Source organism: Pristiophorus japonicus, chromosome 7 (genome assembly GCF_044704955.1).
Source record: "Pristiophorus japonicus isolate sPriJap1 chromosome 7, sPriJap1.hap1, whole genome shotgun sequence".
In the NCBI taxonomy this organism is placed as follows: Eukaryota; Metazoa; Chordata; class Chondrichthyes; family Pristiophoridae; genus Pristiophorus; species Pristiophorus japonicus.
Window position 1 is genome coordinate 66,812,541 of NC_091983.1, and position 24,245 is coordinate 66,836,785.

The 24,245-nt window shown below is 44.1% G+C and overlaps 1 protein-coding gene across 1 annotated transcript in view; it reads right to left on the bottom strand.

Moving 5' to 3' along the window:
- nbas (NBAS subunit of NRZ tethering complex) overlaps positions 1-24,245 on the bottom strand; it is a 357,427-nt gene that overhangs the window by 280,666 nt on the left and 52,516 nt on the right. The window contains exons 10-12 of the mRNA XM_070885013.1: positions 23,761-23,899; positions 14,983-15,045; positions 1,764-1,892 (exon numbers count right to left, since the gene is read on the bottom strand). Coding sequence (XP_070741114.1) covers positions 1,764-1,892; positions 14,983-15,045; positions 23,761-23,899 — 331 coding nt within the window. The remainder of the gene's footprint in view (positions 1-1,763; positions 1,893-14,982; positions 15,046-23,760; positions 23,900-24,245) is intronic.

A 24,245-nucleotide genomic window follows, 5' to 3' on the forward strand; every position in this document is an offset into this window, starting at 1 on the left:
CGCACCTGCCCCCATTGAATGTGCAACCAATTTACAACCGAGTTGTAACTTTATTCTGATAGTTAGAATCAATACTTCAATATGCATTACCTTGATTACAGAATGTGTTTTATATACACAGGATTGCCATGCCATGAAATACACAATGGGCCAGATTTTGTGGTCATCGGCACCAGTGGTTCATTACAATTACACTTGCCCACAGATTCTCTATGGGCTTTTACTCTGGAATTTGCGATAGTAAATCCATTTCAGAGCAGATGCCCTCTACAAGAGGTCTGTGACCTGCATGAACGGGGCAAGCAACTGTATATCTCCTAACCCAATCAAATCGAAGAATTCTTAATGAGCAGCACAGAGTCTGAACCAGGAAGTGCAAATTAGAGTATTTAATTCAATGCCAAATCATGTACAGAAAGCAAAATAAAAAGGAAAAGAAAGATGGGATTGAGAAAGGAACCAGAAAAAGTAAAACAAATATTTAAATTTTTATTTTTTTAAATCTCCAACAATAATTAAATTCTGAACGAATGAGCTTCCAACCTGTAAAAGTAAATTTTGAGAGGTTGTTTGGTTTAGTTAAGACTTATTACGCCATTAAAAATTCACTAACATGAGAATGGACAAGCCTTCGCATTTTCTGGCATGTTTAATGGGCATCTATCATGCAAGTTCAGCGCGGCATTCAACACGGCAGTCCTGACCTGAGAGGACCATCAGCAACAGGTTGGGGCCTTAAAGGAGGAACAGCGTGGAGCATACCACTTCAAGGTACAATGCGTGCTGGTGCAGGAGAGGGTGACTGGATTGGACGTCACCAAAATCCAGGTCAATGATTGGAGAGTGGCGAGGTCGGGGCGAAGGAGCGGCGAGAGATTGTGGAGCGACATGATGGGGCCCCAGGAGAGCCCAGAAGAGGCGAGGGCCCAGGGGTAGCACGGGCCAGCCACACTACGATATGTGTGCGCACTTGGTCCGTACAGCAGAGCTGGCCTCCAGTTTTTTTGATTAATCCTTTCCGATACGAGGGACCACCTATGATGATGATGATCATGCAATACAGCAATGTCACGCGTTCCATGTGCTTCAATGCTGAATCTCTCGGCGAGATGCTGTTAAAGTGAAGCTTCTGGAGGAGAGGGCGACTCCTGATTTCCACATTTAGCTGCGCACGTGTGGTCGCCGGAAGTTGCTGTCTTAATAACGGTGAGCGCTGATGAGAATATAAAATCTAAATTTGTTAAGTAAACGCAGTGAGCTGATTCAGTATTTAATTGCTGTTATAGGCTGCTGGTCAGAAGACTGACCGTGTTCTCTCAAAATGTGATCAGTAAAGTCAATTATGAGGCTACAGATATTCTGGCAGCAGTATTCTCTAACTAGAAAGATTCACTATATATTACGAATCACTATCTTTGTTTCTTCATATTTATTCTTGGGTATGATACTTGAATTGTGATGATCAGGAAATATGTGCAAATGTACTGTTTTTAGACAGACAGCTAGACAATTGTACACAGTTAGCTCCAACTTAGCTCATGTCCACAATGCCCCACTCTTACTTAACTGTCCATAATGAAAACTTCATTGAGCACTTCCAAGACCTGAAAACATAGCTTTGTATGTGAAATATAAAAGTGAACGCACAGTCCATTATCCTAACAGACTTCTATTCACACACGAACATCAAAATTTGTTTTGTTTTGGCTAAAAGCAACACATTTATTTTTATCTTTGTATTGAAAAGAAAATGCAAGTTTTACCTGAATATCCTGTTTCCATTCTTTCTGTTGCCTCAAGGAAGGTATCTCCCATAAAGTCAATTTTCCAGAGAAATGAATGACTGCCAGGAGTGTTCCGTCGGGAGACAAACTCATTTTGAAAACTCCATCCTGCAAAACAGGGCATGAGAGGCAAACCAATGGTGAACAATATTGGCATAACATACCACACAAGTAAAATACTTTCAATAATGCTCACCTTCGGCTAACATTTGTGTTAGTATAGCCTCAATACCATTATTAGTTTTATTAAACTATTAAGCTTCTTTTCCAATCAGAAGAGCAAATTCGAGCTCAACTCTGACAACACCACACGTGATCCACAAGTTAATTAGAAAAATATAATACAAATCAAGACAGTCTACAAAAGGACCCACCCAATTGCCCATAATTTACATGTAATCACAATAAACAGGCAGTGTGTGAAAAGGCAATCATTTTTTTAAAATTCTGATAATATTATTTTGTTTGATTGAAAAGGCCAACATTAGGTAATTAACATTTGTCTTAACATTGAAAGACAAACAGTATTTTGCGTTATTGAAAATGTAATCACCTAAACTTTAAAAAGCGGTTGCACAAGTAAACATGAAGGCAATTAACATTAAACACTACTGAATCTACATAAAAGTATATTTATTAACCTAGATTTTATGGTCATCAGCGAACGAACGGCATCAGCCATTCATCATGCTTGCATTGGAGGGAGCAGTGTGCGGCGGCTCGGCCCGGAAATTGGCGTGGTCCTGGCCTGCAAGACCATCAGCAGGCCGGGGCCATTGGAGGGAGCAGCATGCGGGGGCATACCACTGCAGGGAGCAGCACGTGTTGCTACAGGAGTGAGACGGCTACGAAGTCAGGTCGCTGATTACAGTGTCGGCAGGCATAGCAGGTGGGACGAAGGAGCGGCAAGAGTTTTTGGAAGGAAGTGACCGGGGCCCAGGAAATGCAGGAGTTTCGGCCCCAGAAGAGGTGAGGGCCCAAGGGCAGCACGAGCCAGCCACACTGCCATATGTGTGCGCGCTAGGTCCGTGCGGCAGAGCTGGTCTCCAGTCGTCTTGGGTAATCCTTGCCACTGGACCAAGACCCAGCTCTATCAAGTCCGTGTGGTGGCTGGTGTGCAACAGCCATCACACGTTAAAAAAATCCATTCACAGGCATCTTCCACCCTCCAAGATGTGATTCGGGATCTGGAATATTAGGTCCTTCATTGAAACACCTGTGAACTCATCCCTTTTTGGCGTGGAAGCAAGTCATTCTCGCTTCAAGGGACTGCCTATGATGATGATGACTTGCCCACAGACTTTCTATGGGCTTTTGCACTGGAACTTGCAATGATTAGAAATCCATTTTGGTGCAGCACCATCTACGGAGGATCTGGGGCCTGTGAGAACAGGCCAAACAACTGTGTATCTCCTTAACCAATCAGAATGAAGAATCCTTACTGAGGAACAGAGTCTGAACCAGGAAGTGACAGTTAGACTGCTGAATTCAATGCCAAAATATGCAACAAAAGCAAAATAAGGGAAAGAAAGATGGGATTAAAAGAGAAAGACAAGAGACAAAAAATGTTTTGAAAAATAATTACATTTATTAAAATCTTCAATAATTTAAATCTGAAGGAATAAGACTCCATGCTATTAAAAGTAAATTTTCAGTGCCAGAGAGGTTGTTTGGCAGTAATTAAGACTTATCGCGCCATTAAACATTTACTTACACTGGAATGGACAAGCCCTAACTTTTTCTGGCGAGTTTAGTGGGTAGATATCATGCAAATACAGCAACTTTACACGTAAACTGGTGCTCTCCACTCTCTCTCCTGTGACAGTTGGAACTGGTGCTCTCCACTCTCCCGTCCTCAAATATATCAGTAATTAACTTTTAGCATTGTTGTTGCCAACTTAAGTGTATCTAAGGGTTAAGTCATGGCAGGAGAGCTCGGACACGTGTTATGCTCCTCCTGTACTATGTGGGAAGTCAGGAACACTTCCGGTGTCCCTGACGACTCTACATGTGCGGGAAGTGTGTCCGCCTCCAGCTCCTGACGGACCGCATTGCGGAACTGGAGCTGCGGGTGGATTCAATCTGGAGCATCCACGATGCTGAGAATGATGTGAATAGCACGTTTAGTGAGTTGGTCTTACCGCAAGTAAAGGGTCCACAGCCAGATAGGGAATGGAAGACCAACAGGAAGAACAGTGTAGGGAAGGTAGTACAGGGGTCCCCTGCGGTCATCCCCCTGCAAAACAGATACACCGCTTTGGGTACTGTTGAGGGGGATGATTCATCAGGGGAGAGCAGCAGCAGCCAAGTTCATGGCACCGTGGTTGGCTTTGCTGCACAGGAGGGCAGGAAAAAGAGTGGGAGAGCGATAGTGATAGGGGATTCAATTGTAAGGCGAATGGATAGACGTTTCTGCGGCCGCAACCGAGACTCCAGGATGATATGTTGCCTCCCTGATGCAAGGGTCAAGGATGTCTCGGAGCAGGTGCAGGACATTCTGAAAAGGGAGGGTTGTCGTGATGCATATAGGTACCAATGATATATGTAAAAAACGGGATGAGGTCTTATGAGACAACTTTAGGGAGCTAGGAGTTAAATTAAAAAGTAGGACCTCAAAAGTAGTAATCTCAGGATTGCAACCAGTGCCACGTGCTAGTCAGAGTAGGAATCGCAGGAAAGCTCAGATGAATATGTGGCTTGAGAAATGGTGCAGAAGGGAGGGATTCAAATTCCTCGGACATTGGAACCGGTTCTGGGGGAGGTGAGATCAGTACAAGCCAGACGGTCTGCATCTGGGCAGGATCGGAACCAATGTCCTAGGGGAAGTGTTTGCTAGTGCTGTTGGGGAGGAGTTAAACCAATATAGCAGGGGGATGGGAACCTATGCAGGGAGACAGAGGGAAATAGAAGGGGGGCAGAAGCAAAAGATAGAAAGGAAAATAGTAAAAATGGAGGGCAGAGAAACCCAAGGCAAAAAGCAAAAAGGGCCACATTACAGCAAGATTCAAAAGGGGCAAAATGTGTTAAAAAGACAAGCCTGAAGGCTCTATGCCTCAATGCGAGGAGTATTTGGAATAAGGTGGATGAATTAACTGCGCAGATAGGCAGTTAACGGATACGATGTGATTGGCATCCCGGAGACATGGCTCCAGGGTGACCAAGGCTGGGAACTCAACATCCAAGGGTATTCAGCATTTAGGAAGGATAGACAGAAAGGAAAAGGAGGCAGGGTGGCGTTGCTGGTTAAAGAGGAAATCAATGCAATTGTAAGGAAGGACATTAGCTTGGATGATGTGGAATCGGTATGGGTGGAGCTGCGGAATTCCAAAGGGCAGAAAATGCTAGTGGGAGTTGTGTACAGACCACCAAATAGTAGTAGTGAGGTTGGGGACAGCATCAAACAAGAAATAAGGGATGTGTACAATAAAGGTACAGCAGTAATCATGGGCGATTTTAGTCTACATATAGGTTGGGCTAACCTAACTGGTAGCAATGCGATGGAGGAGGATTTCCGGGAGTGTATTAGGGATGGTTTTCTAGACCAATATGTCGAGGAACCAACCATCCTAGACTGGGTGATGTGTAATGAGAAGGGACTAATTAGCAATCTTATGGTGCGATGCCCTTTGGGGAAAAGTGACCATAATATGGTAGAATTCCTTATTAAGATGGAGAGTGACAAAGTTAATTTGGAAACTCGGGTCCTGAACTTAAGGAAAGGTAACTTCGACGGTATGAGGTGTGAATTGGCTAGAATAGACTGGCAGAGGATACTTAAAGGGTTGACAGTGGATAAGCAATGGCAAGCATTTAAAGATCACATGGATGAACTTCAGCAATCGTACATCCCTGTCTCGAGTAAAAATAAAACTGTGAAGGTGGCTCAACCATGGCTAACAAGGGAAATTAAGGATAGTGTTAAAACCAAGGAAGAGGCATATAAATTGGCTCGAAAAAGCAACAAACCTGAGGACTGGGAGAAATTTAGAATTCAACAGAGGAGGACTAAGTGTTTAAGTAAGAAGGGGAAAATAAAGTACGAGAGGAAGCTTGCAGGGAACATAAAAACTGACTGCAAAAGCTTCTATAAATATGTGAAGAGAAAAAGATTAGTAAAGACAAACGTAGGTCCCTTGCAGTCAGAATCAGGTGAATTTATAATGGGGAACAAAGAAATGGCAGACCAATTGAACAAACACTTTGGTTCTGTCTTCACGAAGGAAGATACAAATAACCTTCCGAATGTACGAGGGGACAGTGGTTCTAGTGAGAATGAGGAACTGAAAGATATCCTTATTAGGCGGGAAATTGTGTTAGGGAAATTGATGGGATTATAGGCCGATAAATCCCCGGGTCCTGATAGTCTGCATCCCAGAGCACTTAAGGAAGTGGCCCTAGAAATAGTGGATGCATTGGTGATCATTTTCCAACAATCTATCGACTCTGGATCAGTTCCTATGGACTGGAGGGTAGCTAATGGATGCCACTTTTTAAAAAAGGAGGGAGAGAGAAAGTGGGTAATTATAGACTGGTTAGCCTGACATCAGTAGTGGGGAAAATATTGGAAGCAATCATTAAGGATGAGATAGCAGCCCATTTGGAAAACAGCGACAGGATCAGACCAATTCAGCATGGATTTATGAAAGGGAAATCATGCTTGACAAATCTTCTGGAATTTTTTGAGGATATAACTAGTAGATTGGACAAGGGAGAACCAGTGGATGTGGTGTATTTGGACTTTCAAAAGGCTTTTGATCAAGGTCCCGCACAAGAGATTGGTGTACAAAATCAAAGCGCATGGTATTGGGGGTAATGTACTGACATGGATAGAGAACTGGTTGGCAGACAGGAAGCAGAGAGTTGGGATAAACGGGTCCTTTTCAGAATGGCAGGCAGTTACTAATGGGGTGCCGCAAGGCTCAGTGCTGGGATCCCAGCTCTTTACAATATACATTAACAATTTGGATGAAGGAATAGAGTGTAATATCTCCAAGTTTGTGGATGACACTAAACTGGGTGGCGGTGTGAGCTGGGAGGAGGACGCTAAGAGGCTGCAGGGTGACTTGGACAGATTAAGTGAGTGGGCAAATGCATGGCAGATGCAGTATAATGTGGATAAATGTGAGGTTATCCATTTTGGGGGCAAAAACACAAAGGCAGAATATTATCTGAATGGCGGCAGACTAGAAAAAGGGGAGGTGCAACGAGACCTGGGTGTCATGGTTCATCAGTCACTGAAAGTGGGCATGCAGGTACAGCAGGCAGTAAAGAAGGCAAATGGTATGTTGGCCTTCATAGCAAGGGGATTTGAATGTAGGAGCAGGGAGGTCTTACTGCAGTTGTACAGGGTCTTAGTGAGGCCTCACCTGGAATATTGTGTTCAGTTTTGGTCTCCTACTCTGAGGAAGGACGTTCTTGCTATTGAGGGAGTGCAGCGAAGGTTCACCAGACTGATTCCAGGGATGGCTGGGCTGTCATATGAGGAGAGACTGGATCAACTGGGCCTTTAATCACTGGCGTTTAGAAGGATGAGGGGGGATCTCATAGAAACATATAAGATTCTGACGTGACTGGACAGGTTAGATGCGGGAAGAATGTTCTCGATGTTGGGGAAGTCCGAACCAGGGGACTTAGGATAAGGGGTAGGCCATTTAGGACTGAGATGAGGAGAAACTTCTTCACTCAGAGTTGTTGACCTGTGGAATTCCCTGCCACAAAGAGTTGTTGATGCCAGTTCATTGGATATATTCAAGAAGGAGTTAGATATGGCCCTTACGGTTAATGGGATCAAGGGGTATGGAGAGAAAGCAGGAAAGGGGTACTGAAGGAATGATCAGCCATGATGTTATTGAATGGCGGTGCAGGCTCGAAGGGTCGAATGGCCTACTGCTGCACCTATTTTCGATGTTTCTATGTATCATGTATTTCAATGCTGAGTCTCTCGGCGAGATACTGTTATAGCGCAGCTTCTGCAGGAGCAGGGCAACTCGAACAGCAACTTCCTGATTTCCGCGTTTAACTGGAAATGTGGATGTCAGAAGTTGTTATCTGATTTACTCCTTAAATAATGGTGAGCGTTGATAGCAAAATCCTGGCCAATGTCTTTTAACTTCAAACTTACCAATACAAACACTTAAACACTATTCACTAGCAATAGTATTGCTGGAATTGAGTATTTTTTTTAAGTCATAGAATCATAGAAATTTATGGCACAGAAGGAGGCCATTCAGCCTATTGTTTCTGTGCCAGCCGAAAATGAGCTATCCAGCCTAATCCCACTTTCCAGCTCTTGGTCCATAGCCATGTAGTTACAGCACAATGGGGCCAAGTTTCGGCCTGAGTTGTTCCTGTTTTTTTGGAGCAACTGGTTTAGAATGGAGTATCTTAGAAATTTGAATGCTTGGCATTTAGTTTGCTCCAGTTCTAGTCAGTTAGAACAGTTTCACTTTGGAACAGAATTTTTTTTTCCCAAACGGGGGCATGTCCGGCCACTTACGCCTGTTTTCAAAGTTTAGGCAGTGAAAACTTACTCCAAACTAACTTAGAATGGAGTAAGTGAAGATTTTTGTACGTTCAAAAAAACCATATCTACACTTTAGAAAATCAGGCGGAGGTTACAAATTAGGCGTAGGGAATGGGGGGGGGTTTAAAGGAAGTTTACAAACATTAAACACTTCAGTTTTACAAATAAAGAGCCATCATCAATAATAAATGATAAAAACATTAATAAATCAACCAATAAAATCAATCAATAAAAAATTTTAAAAATTAAAAAAAAAAATCAATAAATAAAACATTTTCTACTTACCGACTGCAGCACCGGGAGTCCTCCAACAGCGTGCTGGGACGCCCCCCCGGCCCCCCAGTGTGTCTCTGTCTGTGTCTCTCTCACTCTCTGTCTGTCAATGTCTGTGTTTCTGACAGCGAGGGGAGGGGCGAGGAGGAGGGGAGGGGCGAGGAGGAGGGGAGGGGCGAGGAGGAGGGGAGGGGCGAGGAGGAGGGGAGGGGCGAGGAGGAGGGGAGGGGCGAGGAGGAGGGGAGGGGCGAGGAGGAGGGGAGGGGTGAGGAGGAGGGGAGGGGCGAGGAGGAGGGGAGGGGCGAGGAGGAGGGGAGGGGCGAGGAGGAGGGGAGGGGCGAGGAGGAGGGGAGGGGCGAGGAGGAGGGGAGGGGCGAGGAGGAGGGGAGGGGCGAGGAGGAGGGGAGGGGCGAGGAGGAGGGGAGGGGCGAGGAGGAGGGGAGGGGCGAGGAGGAGGGGAGGGGCGAGGAGGAGGGGAGGGGCGAGGAGGAGGGGAGGGGCGAGGAGAGAGGGGCGAGGAGAGAGGAGGGAAAGGAGAGGGGGGGGGAAGGAGAGAGGGGGGGGAAGGAGAGAGGGGGGGGAAGGAGAGAGGGGGGAAGGAAGGGGAAGGGGGAGGGGAAGGGGAAGGAGGGGGGGGGGGAAGGAGAGGGTGGTGGGGGTGGACGTGAAAGGCCCAAGACTCCGTGCTGGATTTACAGGTAGCTGGCATCGGGTCTCGGGGGGGGGGGGGGGGGGTGGGGGGTGGGGGGTGGGAGTCGCGGGAGTCGGGTCACCCGGTGGGGGGGGGGGGGCGGAGGGAAGCAGAGGTCGAGTCGCGGAGGTCAGGGTGGGTGAGGGGAGCGGAGGTCAGGTGGCCGGCGGGGGGCCATTCGTCCAGGGCTAGGGGCTGCGTGCTTCAGGCCCGTCCCACAGTTTTGGGCGCCTGGAGCTACTGCACATGAGCGCCCACTGTCCCGTGCATGTGCAGAGGTCCCAGCACTGTTTTCAGCGCAAGGACCTGGCTCCGCCCCCTACAGCTCGTGCTGCGCCACGCCCAGCTCCAGAAAACCTGCAGGGAGCCGGAGAATAGGTAAGTTTTTTTTAGGCGCACTTTCTGGCGCGAAAAACAGGCGTCCAGGTCCGGGCTGCGCCGTTTTTGGCGCAGCCCGAAACTTGGGCCCTTTAAGTGCACTTCCAAGTACTTTTAAATGCAAAGAGGATTTCTGCCTCTTCCACCCTTTCAGGCAGTGAGTTCCAGACCCCCACCACACTCTGGGTGAAGAAATTTCCTCTCAACTCTACTCTAATCCTTCTATGAATTTACTTTAAATTTATGTCCTAGATTATTGACCTCTCTGCAAGTCACTTATTAATGGTCTCTTAGATATAAGTTGACGGTCAATTTGCCTGGTAGTAAACGGACTTGAAAGTTTCAGAACACATCTCCACATCAGTTTCATTCTTCCTCAATAATTCTACCAAACGGTCACAATCTGCATAGGAAACAGGCATATGTTCACTCACGGCATTATCACATTTCCTCTGATTCATTGCCAGCACACTCAGACATCAATTGCTTACGCAATGCGATTAATATCCACAAGGTAATTTTCTCAATCCTCTAATGTTTGGCATATCCAAATCAAAACCTGCATACAAATCTATAAATACAGGTTCACTAAATAATAGTGCTTTGGCAGCTCTGGGCATCAATTCTAACAACTTGTGATTCTGATCTGCAACTTTGAGCATGATTATCCTCAGTCCCAAATCAAGGAAGCTCTGAATGATGGTCTCTCATTTGATACCATGCTTGCTTTATCCAGTGAATGGTATCCATTGACTGTAATGTGGTGTGCACTGCCCTCTGGCTGTGGGGTTGGCTTCCAGCAAGAGAAGGACAACAGTTTGCCAAGTGCAGGTTATAAACAGAATCCAGACTCATTTTTGTCAAAAATTGAAGTGGCAGAGCTGGAGCAGGCTGATTAAAATAGAGGTAATAAAAGTATTTCAGGAATTTAACAACCTCTGAAATTCCAGCATGCACAGTCTCAAAATTCTGTGATTTTGTTTGCAAAACTGGTGCACGAGGAACGAAGTTTACTCACTCGCAGGGAACTGTCATTCTGTTGTGGCACTCTACTTTCCTCACTAGTTTCTGGCCTACTGCACATCACATTCTTGGGACTTATCAAAGATGGCCTGTTAAAGTGCAGAATGCAGACACACTCCGTGTGAAATTGAGGTGAGAAGCGGGTCCAGCTGAACAGAGGCAAGTAAAAGCACAAGTAGTATAAGCACAGATATTTCGAAGATTGGAGATCGCTGCATTGGCACCTGCTTCATTTAAAAAGTATAGTGCAGAAGAAAAGTGGCAGTTCCTTTTAAATCTTCTTACAAGTTGTGCAAACAAATTCCAGAACAAAAAGAGGACAGTAGGACGACGCCATTCTGAACTTGTGTTTGATTCTTTTATGGATTTCCCTCCCACACCACCTGTTGAACCCTCACTTTCATAACCCCATTTCCCACCTCTCAAACAGAAAACACGTCAGCAAGTATTGAAGACCGAGTGCAACACTGCCCGAATGAAAAGAACACACCAACCACTTGCTGCCACATTAACTCAAATGACAGGAACAACACTGAAGGCTCGCCTCCTACAGCAACCACAAAGGTGAAGCGCATAACTGATTTCTGTGGCACTGATGAAAATAGTGTTCAAGCAACGTCTGAATGCCTGTTATCAAAGTAAGGTTTGCAATTCACATCATTCTGCTTCTCACTTAACCCAAAAAGTATAGCAAACAAAATAGTTTATTTTTCCAAATTTAGTAAATGCCATAAAGAAAAAAATAATGGATCATGGCCAGAAAGCAAGACCTTTTGTCACAAGTGATACATGTGCTCACAGGAAAAAAAAGTGCAAATGAACTTAAACAACTTACATTTATATAGCGCATCAAACAGAGCAAAAAGTCCCAAGGCGCATTATAACATAAGAACATAAGAAATAGGAGCAGGAGTAGGCCATACGGCCCCTCGATCCTGCTCCGCCATTTAATAGGATCATGGCTGATCCGATCATGGGCTTAGCTCCACTTCCCTACCCGCTCCCCATAACACCTTATTCCCTTATCATTTAAGAAACTGTCTATTTCTGTTTTAAATTTATTCAATGTCCCAGCATCCACAGCTCTCTGAGGCAGCGAATTCCATAGATTTACAACCCTTGGAGAAGTAATTTCTCCTCATCTCAGTTTTAAATGGACGGCCCCTTATTCTAAGTTCTAGTCTCCCCCATCAGTGGAACCATCCTCTCCGCATCCACCTCATCAAGCCTCCTCATAATCTTATTCGTTTCGAGTAAGATCACCTCTCATTCTTCTGAATTCCAATGGTAGAGGCCCAACCTACTCAATCTTTCTTCATAAATCAACCCCCTCATCTCCTATATCAACCTTGAGAACCTTCTCTGAACTGCCTCCAAAGCAAATATATCCTTTTGTAAATATGGAAACCAAAACTGCACGTAGTATTTCAGGTGTGGCCTCATCAATACCCTGTATAACTGCAGCAAGACTTCCCTACTTTTATACTCCATCCCCTTTGCAATAAAGGCCAAGATTCCCTTGGCCTTCCTGATCACTTGCTGTACCTGCATACTATCCTTTTATGTTTCATGCCCAAGTACCCCCCTCCAGGTACTGCAGCACTTTGCAATCTTTCTCCATTTAAATAATAACATGCTCTTTGATTTTTTTTCTGCCAAAGTGCATGACCTCACACTTTCCAACATTATACTCCATCTGCCAATGTCCTTTTGCAGATTTTGTGTCCCCTCCTCACACATTGTTTGTCCTCCTATCTTTGTATCGTCAGCAAACTTGGCTTCATTACACTCAGTCCCTTCTTCCAAGTCGTTAATATAGATTGTAAATAGTTGGGGTCCCAGCACTGATCCCTGCGACACCCCACTAGTTCCTGATTGCCAACCAGAGAATGAACCATTTATCCCGACTCTCTGTTTTCTGTTAGTTAGCCAATCCTCTATCCATTACCCTCAACCCCGTGAACTTTTATCTTGTACAGTAACCTTTTATGTGGCACCTTCTGGAAGTCCAAATACATTACATCCACTGGTTCTACTTTATCCACCCAGTTCGTTACATCGATATCAGTAAAAAAAATGTTGACACCAAACTACAGAAGTGTGCTATCAGGTCAGATGATCAAAAGCTTTGTCAAAGAGGTAGGTTTTAAAGAACATCTTAAAGGAGGAGAGAGAGGTAGTGAGGTGGAGAAGCTTAGGAAGGGAGTTCCAAAGCTTAGGGCCAAGGTAGCTGAAAGCACGGCCGCCAATGGTCAAGCGATTAAAATCGGGAATGCGCAAGAGGCCAGAATTGGAAGAGCGCAGAGATCTCGAAGGCTTGTGGGGCTGGAGGAGGTTACGGAGATAGGGAGGGGCAAGGCCATGGAGGGATTTGAAAACAAGGATGAGGTTTTTAAAAACTGAGGCATTGTAAGGTCAGATTTTTTTCAACACAAAACAAAGTACATATGAATGTTTTTTTTTTAATTATTCGTTCCGGGATGTAGGTGTCACTGGCAAGGCCAACATTTATTGCCCTTCCCTAATTGCCCTCGAGAAAGTGGTGATGAGCCATCTTCTTGAACTGCTGCAGTCCTTGTAGTGAAGGTACTCCGACAGTGCTGTTAGGGAGGGAGTTCCAGGATTTTGACCCAGCGACGATGAACGAACGACAATATATTTCCAAGTCAGGATAGTGTGTCACTTGGAGGGGAACTTGCAGGTGGTGGTGTTCCCATGCACCTGCTACTCTTGTCCTTCTAGGTAGTAGCGGTCGCGGCTTTGGGAGGTGCAGCTGAAGAAGCTGTGATGAACTGCTGCAGTGCATCTTGTAGATGGTGCACACTGCAGCCACAGTGCACGGTGGTGGAGGGAGTGAATGTTTAAGGTGGTGGATGGGGTGCCAATCAAGCGGGCTGCTTTGTCCTCCTTTGTCACCTCCAGCTTAATCTCCGTCCCGCGAGCGGATGTCGGCCCGGTTTGCAACTCGCGAGACAAGCACCAATACTGCTTGCGGCAGCCTCGCTGGCCAATTTCCGCTGCGCGGGCAGAAAGGGGTCGCCATGCGGTTGCCAGGCACAGTGATTACGCCATCGTCAGTTGCGCGGTGGCCCAAGGCGCTTCAGTGTTATAGATGAACAGTGCCAAGGAAAAGAGGATGGGAATGACAAAAAAATTCCCCTGAACATTAATTTGAATTTTTTAAATCACTGCATTCCGAGAATGCCATTGCACTAATTTGTATAAAATTACTAATTGCTTTTGAAATGCAATCAACACTATACGTGCATCTGCACGTTCTTGGACTGATGTGATTATTCCGGCATCATTATATGTTTTGCAAAACCGTTGCACCCGGCTGAAAATATGAACCATGTGCTATATCAGCTGCTAATTCCACATTGAAAATGGAAACAAAAGTTTTACTAATCAAAACCATTGTGCAATATAAATACTTATGCACATTACACTGCTTATTATAAACCACACAGTGAGACAAATGTCACGTACAAACATATGTTTACTATGCGTCAAGACATTCGATTTTAAAAAGAGCAATAAATCCATTTTAAATTCTGACAATGCATGCAATATCAGATTAGTCTTTAACCCTTTGCTACACTGCAGACAGTTCTCGTCAGTGCATGACCAAGCTTTTGGCACCTCAGATCAAATGATTCTTCCTGCAGCAGCCCTTTTTAACTTGACACAGAAAACCAGTAAGGTTGATAAAATGATATCGATAAGGTGTCCAAGTCAACTTTTTGATGTTGACAAACAATTAGCTGAGAAAACAGCCACTGGGCTATTTTTTTTCAGTGATTTCCATGGAAATTGTATTTTGAAGCATTTATTTTTATAAAGTAAGGAAAGGCTGAAGAGGAAAGAGAAAGTCAGTGATTGAAAGGGAGAGAGAGAAAACAGGGTGGGGATGAAAAACAGGCAGGGCGAGAAAATGGGACAGGGCAAGAGAGTGAGAGAAAAGACAGAAGAGTGACGGGAGGGAAAGAGAAAGGAGAAAGAGTGAGAGTGCGCACACGCACACGATGGGCGAAGAGGAGAACAAGTGAGAGAAAAAAGGGATGAGGTGGGACAGAAAAAAGCAGATGGTAAAAGGGAGGAAGAAAGCAAGAGAAAGGCGACGGAGAGTGTGTGGGTGAGGAGAGAGATAGAAGAGTGAAGAGGAGAAAATAGAGCAAAGATAACTGTTTCCATTTTTTATTTCAAATAACTGTTATTTTTGTGTTTCCCCACTGTGAGCAGAAATCTTAAAAAGGGCATCAAAGACTGGAATTACCCTGACTCAGCAGTCTAAATGATCACAATCGTACCTGCTCTGGTTCCCGTCTCCAAAAGGCTCGAAAATTGAGCATCCTTAATAAGCCTCTCTGTGACTGAAAACAAAACACAAGACACAGTTATTATTTGGAAGTTAAATAAACATGATTTTATCATTTAGAAATTTTGAAAAAGTTTGTTCTTGTAATAGAGTTACATTATACATAATGGGCCTGAAATTCCGGCCCCGCAGGGTCCGTATGGAATACGGATGCGCATGTGCCGAAAACTGGCTTTTCCGATCTGTCAATCTCTTGCCCAACGAATGTCCTTAAAACTCTTGCGCCTGGTAAAAGCAGGCGCATTGAGGGGAAGTGAGTGAACACCAGACGGAGGAAGAATACTAGGCAGGTAGTGCAGGAATCTTCCCCCCCACCACCCCCGAGTCCATCTCGCTTTCCAACCGATATTCTCTTCTGAGCACTGGTGAGGGCGATGGTGCCTCTGGGACAAAGAATAAAAGAGCTTTCTTGGTCGGGGATTTAATAGTTAGGGGAATAGAGGGGCGTTTATGCAGCCATCGACGTGAATCCAGGATGGTGTGGTGCCTCCCTGGTGCCAGGGTCAAGAATGTCAGAGAGCGGACGCAGAGTGGTCTGGGGGGAGAGAGTGAACAGCCAGAGGTTGTGGTCCATATCGGGATCAATGACATAGGTAGAAAGAGGGATGAGGTCCTGCAGACAGAATTCAGGGAGCTAGGAGAAAAATTAAAGGGTAGAACCTTAAAGGTAGTAATCTCCGGGTTACTACCGGTGCCTCGTGCTAATGAGTACAAGGACAGAAGGATAGAGAGGATGAACGTGTGGCTGGAGAGTTGGTGCAGGAGGGCTTTAAATTCCTGAGGCACTGGGACTGCTTCTGGGGAAGATGGGACCTGTATAAACCAGACAGGTTGCATCTCAACAGCACCGGGACCAATATCCCCGCGGGGAGCTTTGCTCGTGCTGTTGGGGAGAGTTTAAACTAGCTTGTCAGGGGGATGGGAATTGGAGAACAAATTCAATAGGGAAGGAAGTAAAGCTGAAATTGGAAAGCAAGAATGTAAAAAAGTGAATCTGTTAGACAGAGAAACAAGGGTTAGTAAGTAGTAATCAAGGAGGCCTTCCTGTGCTAAATGGTATATATTTCAATGCAAGGAATATAGTGAGAACAAGGCCGATGAGCTGTGAGCACAGGTAGACATTTGGGAGTATGACATTATAGTCATTAGAGAGACATGGCTGAAAGAGGGGCAGGTTTGGCAGCTCAATTTTCCTGGTTACAGGATTTTTAGACAGGACAGAGAGTGGGGTAAAAAGGGGGCCAGGGGGTCGCGGTATTGATTAAATAAATTATTACAGCTGTGAAGAGGGATGATGTTAGAGGGATCAAATGAGGCCATATGGGTCGAACTGAAAAATAAAAAAGGGGCAATTACACTGCTGGGCGTGTATTATAGATCCCCAAACAGTGGGAGGGAGATAAAAGAGCAAATATGTCGGCAAATTTCTGTGAAGTCCAAAAACCACAGGTCAATAATAGTAGGGGATTTCAACTAACCAAATATTGATTGGGACAAATATAGTGTGAAGGGTATAGAGGGTGCAGAATTCCTAGGGTCTTACAGGGAAGGATATAAAAAAAAGCTTATGTCATATACCGATGGCTAAATACTGTAGAATTTCTGGAGGAATATAGAAAGTTCAGAGGTGAAATTAAAAAGGATATTTGGAATGCTAAGAGAGAGCATGAAAAATTCTTGGTAAGTAAAATCTAGGAAAACCCAAAGATGTTCTATAAATTAAGAGCAAGAGGATAACTAAAGGGTAAGGCCTATTAGAGACCATGAGGTTAATCTGTGTGTGGAGGTGGAAGATGTGGGTATGCTTCTTAATGAATTCTTTGCATCTGTTTTCACAAAGGAAAGGGGCAATGCAGATACTGCTATTGAGGAGGAGTGTGAAATTCTGGATGAAATAAACAGAGAGAGAGGCGATATTGAGAGGTTTAGCAGCTTTGAAAATGGATAAGTCCCCAGGCCCGGATGAAATGCATCTCAGGCTGTTGAGCGAAGCACAAGAGGAAATAGCAGAGGCCTTGACCATCATTTTCTAGTCCTCTTTGGATTCAGGCATGGTGCCGGAGGACAGCTAATGTGGTACCCTTGTTTGAGAAGGGAGAAAGGGATAGGCCGAGTAATTACAGGCCTGTCAGCCTAAACTCAGTGGTGGGAAAAGTATTGAAAAAAATCCTGAAGGATAGGATAAATCTACATTTAGAAAGGCAAGGATTAATTAGGGACAGTCAGCACAGATTTGTTAAGGGAAGACCGTGTTTGACCAACCTGATTGAATTTTTCGAGGAGGCATAGAATAGAAAAGTAGGGAGGTTATGCTTAAATTGTATAATACACTGGTTACGCCACAGCTGGAGTACTGCGTGTAGTTCTGGTCGCCGTATTATCGGAAGGAAGTGATTGCACTGGAGAGGGTGCAGAGGAGATTTACATGGATGCTGCCTGCAAGGGAGAATCTTAGCTATGAGGACAGATTGGATAGGCTGGGTTTGTTCTCCTTGGAACAAAGGAGGCTGAGGGGAGACCTCATTGAGGTGTATAAAATTTTGAGGGGCCTGGATATAGTGGATAGCAAGGGCCTATTTCCCAGTGGAGGAGTCAATTACGAGGGGGCATAGGTTTAAGGTGGTCGGTGGAAGGTTTAGAGGGAATTTGAGGGGAAGCTTCTTCACACAGAGGGTTGTGGGGGTCTGGAACTGACTGCCTGGAAAGGTGGTAGAGTCAGAAACCCTCATCACATTTACAAGGTGCTTGGGATGGGCACTTGAAGGTTGGCATGCAGGTACAGCAGGCGGTTAAGAAAGCAAATGGCATGTTGGCCTTCATAGCAAGGGGATTTGAGTACAAGGGCAGGGAGGTGTTGCTACAATTGTACAGGGCCTTGGTGAGGCCACACCTGGAGTATTGTGTACAGTTTTGGTCTCCTAACCTGAGGAAGGACATTCTTGCTATTGAGGGAGTGCAGCGAAGGTTCACCAGACTGATTCCCGGGATGGCGGGACTGACCTATCAAGAAAGACTGGATCAACTGGGCTTGTATTCACTGGAGTTCAGAAGAATGAGAGGGGACCTCATAGAAACGTTTAAAATTCTGACGGGGTTAGACAGGTTAGATGCAGGAAGAATGTTCCCAATGTTGGGGAAGTCCAGAACCAGGGGACACAGTCTAAGGATAAGGGGGAAGCCATTTAGGACTGAGATGAGGAGGAATTTCTTCACCCAGAGAGTGGTGAACCTGTGGAATTCTCTACCACAGAAAGTTGTTGAGGCCAATTCACTAAATATATTCAAAAAGGAGTTAGATGAAGTCCTTACTACTAGGGGAATCAAGGGGTATGGTGAGAAAGCAGGAATGGGGTACTGAAGTTGCATGTTCAGCCATGAACTCATTGAATGGCGGTGCAGGCTAGAAGGGCCGAATGACCTACTCCTGCACCTATTTTCTATGTTTCTATGTTGAAGTGCCGTAACCTGCAGGGTTACGAACCGAGAGATGATAAGTAGGATTAGACTGGATAACCTCTTGTTGGCTGGCTCAGATATGATGGTAAGTACTTCAGGGAATCTAATACGGCCAGAATAGTCTCCTGGGCTAGTTTTGATCGCCGAGATGAGTCGGAGAGGAATTTTCCCAGATTTTTTTCCCCCAATTGGCCTGGGTTTTTATCTGTTTTTTTTGCCTCTCCCAGGAGATCGCATGGCTCCGGGTGGGGTGGAGTGTAAAATGTTGCGATACATGGGGCATAGCAGTTGTGTGGGATGGACTGGTTGGACCGGATGCTCTTTACCTGTCCACCATTGTTCATATATTTACATGTCATCTTCAGGGCTGCTGACCGAGGTTCACTGTTGGCCGGCGCGGACGCGATAGGCCGAAATGGCCTCCTTCTGCACTGTAAATTTTTACGTTTCTTCTATGTTTCTATAGCCTACTTTTACCAGCGTAAGTTTTAAAATATATAAAAAACACAAAAATAAAATTTAAAAACACATTTTGATGTTAAAAACCCTGTCCACGAAGATAAGTTTATTTTAAACCCTTATTACAATACTCTTTAAAAAAAAATTTGAAAATATTCCTTTTTTCTAACACATTTCATTAACTTTTATTTAAATTAATGTTAAATATGTGAGGTGTTTTTAAAAGTTTTATTTGTGTTTGTGTGTTTTGGGGGGGGGGGGGGGGGGTGGCGGGGAGGGGTTCTCATTCATAATAATGAGAACTCTTACTTACGGAGTTCCCATTATTAGGAATGAGAATACTGCACCTTCATTGGCTGTCCAGTGCCACGTGACTCCAGCACCTCCCTCTGCATCTCGAAGATGTGAACGTACTCCGATGCGCGGGAAGAGGAGGCCTCTGAGCAGAATTGCTGGAGGGCGCAGGAGCAAAAGGTAGGTGCGGACTTTTTTCTTATTTTCAGGCGAGCGCCCGCGGGAAGCCCAAAACTGGGATTTCAGGTCCAGTGTGTTATTGTATAATGTTTAAAAAAAAATTATCCGGGATATGATTTTAAGACCAAAGCAGGTCATTATTGTTAGAGGCACAAGCAATCTCAGTAGAGTATTCCATTCCACCATTAGGGATTAAGTAACAGCCATTATTTTTCTTACAGCTGTTCGTGGGTTTTTGCGCGGCAACTTATGATCATTAGGAGTTTGAAACAGCACGGTACCCTCTGCAGAGGATCTGGGACCTATGTGAATAGGGGAAGCAACAGACTAAAGCAGGAAATGCAAATTAGAATATTTAATTCAATGTAAAATCATATACAGAAAGAGAAATAAAGAGAGGGAAAGAAAGATGGGATTGATAGAGAGATGAGACACAAAAATGTATATTTTTTTAAATCTCCAACAACAATCAAAATCTGAAGGAATGAGACTCCACACTTGTAAAAAGTAAATTCAGTGCCAGAGAGGTTGTTTGGCAGTAATTAAGACTTTTCACGCTGTTAAAACTTCACTTACACTTGAATGGACAAGCCCCAACTTTTTCTGGCATGTTCTAGTGGCTAAGTACCCGCAACTTTAACATAAGAACATAAGAGTTAGGAACAGGAGTAGGCCATCTAGCCCCTCGAGCCTGCTCCGCCATTCAATAAGATCATGGCTGATCTGGCCGTGGACTCGGCTCCACTTACCCGCCCTCTCCCCGTAACCATTAATTCCCTTATTGGTTAAAAATCTATCTATCTGTGACTTGAATACATTCAATGAGCTAGCCTCAACTGCTTCCTTGGGCAGAGAATTCCACAGATTCACAACCCTCTGGGAGAAGAAATTCCTTCTCAACTCGGTTTTAAATTGGCTCCCCCGTATTTTGAGGCTGTGCCCCCTAGTTCTAGCCTCCCCTACCAGTGGAAACAACCTCTCTGCCTCTATCTTGTCTATCCCTTTCATTATTTTAAATGTTTCTATAAGATCACCCCTCATCCTTCTGAACTCCAACGAGTAAAGACCCAGTCTACTCAATCTATCATCATAAGGTAACCCCCTCATCTCCAGAATCAGCCTAGTGAATTGTCTCTGTACCCCCTCCAAAGCCAGTATATCCTTCCTTAAGTAAGGTGACCAAAACTGCACGCAGTACTCCAGGTGCAGCCTCACCAATACCCTATACAGTTGCAGCAGGATCTCCCTGCTTTTGTACTCCATCCCCCTTGCAATGAAAGCCAACATTCCATTCGCCTTCCTGATTACCTGCTGCACCTGCAAACTAACTTTTTGGGATTCATGCACAAGGACCCCCAGGTCCCTCTGCATCTCAGCATGTTGTAATTTCTCCCCATTCAAATAATATTCCCTTTTATTGTTTTTTTTCCCCCAAGGTGGATAACCTCACATTTTCCAACATTGTATACTATCTTCGCCCATTCGCTTAACCTATCCAAATCTCTTTGCAGCCTCTCTGTGTCCTCTACACAACCCGCTTTCCCACTAATCTTAGTGTCATCTGAAAATTTTGTTACACTACACTCTGTCCCCTCTTCCAGGTCATCTATGTATATTGTAAACAGTTGTGGTCCCAGCACTGATCCCTGTGGCACACCACTAACCACTGATTTCCAACTCGAAAAGGACCCATTTATCCCGACTCTCTGCTTTCTGTTCGCCAGCCAATTCTCTATCCATGCTAATACATTTCCTCTGACTCCGCGTACCTCTATCTTCTGCAGTAACCTTTTGTGTGGCACATTATCGAATGCCTTTTGGAAATCTAAATACACCATATCCATCGGTACACCTCTATCCACCATGCTCGTTATATCCTCAAAGAATTCTAGTAAATTAGTTAAACATGATTTCCCCTTCATGAATCCATGCTGCGTCTGCTTGATTGCACTATTCCTATCTAGATGTCCCGCTATTTCTTCCTTAATGATAGCTTCAAGCATTTTCCCCGCTACAGATGTTAAACTAACCGGCCTATAGTTACCTGCCTTTTGTCTGCCACCTTTTTTTAAACAGAGGCGTTACATTAGCTGCTTTCCAATCCGCTGGTACCTCCCCAGAGTCCAGAGGCTTTTGGTAGATTATAATGAATGCATCTGCTATAACTTCCGCCATCTCTTTTAATACCCTGGGATGCATTTCATTAGGACCAGGGGACTTGTCTACCTAGAGTCCCATTAGCCTGTCCAGCACTACCCCCTAGTGATAGTGATTGTCTCAAGGTCCTCCCTTCCAACATTCCCGTGACCAGCAATTTTTGGCATGGTTTTTGTGTCTTCCACTGTAAAAGACCGAAGCAAAATAGTTGTTTAAGGTCTCAGCCATTTCCACATTTCCCATTATTAAATCCCCCTTTTCATCTTCTAAGGGACCAACATTTACTTTCGTCACTCTTTTCCGTTTTATATATCTGTAAAAGCTTTTATTATCCGTTTTTATGTTTTGCACAAGTTTACCTTCGAAATCTATCTTTCCTTTCTTTATTGCTTTCTTAGTCATTCTTTGCGGTCGTTTAAAATTTTCCCAATCTTTTATTTTCCCACTAACCTTGGCCACCTTATACGCATTGGTTTTTAATTTGATATTCTCCTTTATTTCCTTGGTTATCCACGGCTGGTTATCCCTTCTCTTACTGCCCTTCTTTTTCACTGGAATATATTTTTGTTGAGCACTATGAAAGAGCTCCTTAAAAGTCCTCCACTGTTCCTCAATTGTGCCATCGTTTAGTCCTTGTTCCCAGTCTACTTTAGCCAACTCTGCCCTCATCCCACTGTAGTCCCCTTTGTTTAAGCATATTACGCTCGTTTGAGACACTTCCTCACCATCAATCTGTATTACAAATTCAACCATACTGTGATCACTCATTCCGAGAGGATCTTTTACTCGGAGATCGTTTATTATTCCTGCCTCATTACACAGGACCAGATCTAAGATAGCTTGCTCCCTTGTAGGTTCTGTAACATACTGTTCTAAGAAACAATTCTGTATGCATTCTATGAATTCCTCCTCCAGGCTACCCCGTGCGATTTGATTTGACCAATCGATATGTAGGTTAAAATCCCCCATGATTACTGCCGTTCCTTTTTCACATGCCTCCATTATTCCCTTGATTATTGCCCGCCCCACCGTGAAGTTATTATTTGGGGGCCTATAAACTACGCCCACCAGTAACTTTTTCCCCTTACTATCTCTAATCTCCACCCACAATGATTCAACATTTTGTTCATTAGAGCCAATATCGTCTCTCACAACTGCCCTGATATCATCCTTTATTAACAGAGCTACCCCACCTCCTTTCCCTTCTTGCCTATCTTTCCGAATCGTCAGATACCCCTGTATGTTTAATTCCCAGTCTTGGTCACCCTGCAACCATGTTTCTGTAATGGCCACCAAATCATACCCATTTGTAATGATTTGTGTCATCAATTCATTTACTTTATTTCGAATGCTGCGTGCGTTTAGGTAGAGTGTTTTAATCCTAGTTTTTAAACCATGATTTTTTAGTTTTGACCCCTCCTGCAGCCCCTTTATATTCAGTGGCCCTTTTTGTTTTTTGCCTTGGGTTTCTCTGCCCTCCACTTTTACTTATCTCCTTTCTGTCTTCTGCCTTTTGCAGTGTAGAGACTACACTTCAAAAGTAATTCATTATACATGAAGCAATTTTGGATGTTTGAGACGTAATCAGGGGCTTAATATATATATTTCAATTATCTAAAAATATATTTTTTGAGAGAGAAATCAACTACTCCTAAAAAGGGACTGATGATTTTTCATAATTTTGAGGATAATGTATACTCAAAAGGACAAATTATTTCCCTCCTTATCCACTCAATGCCTGCATAATTCTCCCCTTTCATCCCAAAGCTGAGAACTCCTTTCTTTATCCTCCCAATTTTCAATCAATCCATTTCTTCTTTTCCACTCTTACATGGGGGTTGCCATCCCGCATGTTTGTGTTGCCCTACACTTGCAATGTCAGCAAGAGGGAGCAAGGAACTTCTCTCAGCAGCTGTGTTTACTCTACTTCCATAGTGCAGTTATGTTCTTCTGAAAGAATGAACGTGCAAAAGAATCAACAGCTTCTCTAACTGCAGCATTTTTCTTAACCATTGAAACTTAGATAATTAAAATAATTGCAGTATTCATTTAAATTCTGACACAAAATTCAAAGTTATTTCACAAATGATTATTACTGCAATAAATCAACATCTTGTTTGTGTCAAAAAAAAATCATGTCAGAAAAAGTACATTTTCTACTTACAGCACCAACATCCTCCTCATAGTTGGTGACCTGCTTGTAGTATGGTGCACCAGAAAGAACCCGCCAGGCAGTTATTCCGTAACTGGTAGCTTTCGAGACTCTTTCTTCACTGGTTTCACAGCCCCCCACCAGCAGTAGCCTGTGTCATTATAAATTCTGCTCTTAATACAGTATTAAAAAATTTATTTCACATAGATAGGGAAAAAAGGAACACTTAAAAAAAAACATTTTCCCTCGCTCAATCATAAATGGTTTTTACAGCTACATTCCAAACAAAATAGAATTTTTATTCAATGCAATATTCAATAGCAACTCTCATTGAGGTCTTTAAAGCTGCATTCACTTCCAAATCAAAGGTTAATGAATTGTAGCATAATGTCATCATGAACAAAGTGTCAATTTATTCAGTTACATTGCAGATACTCTTTTTTGCTTTCATACATTAAAATCTCCAAGGAATAGTATATTGACATTTTCTTGGTCAT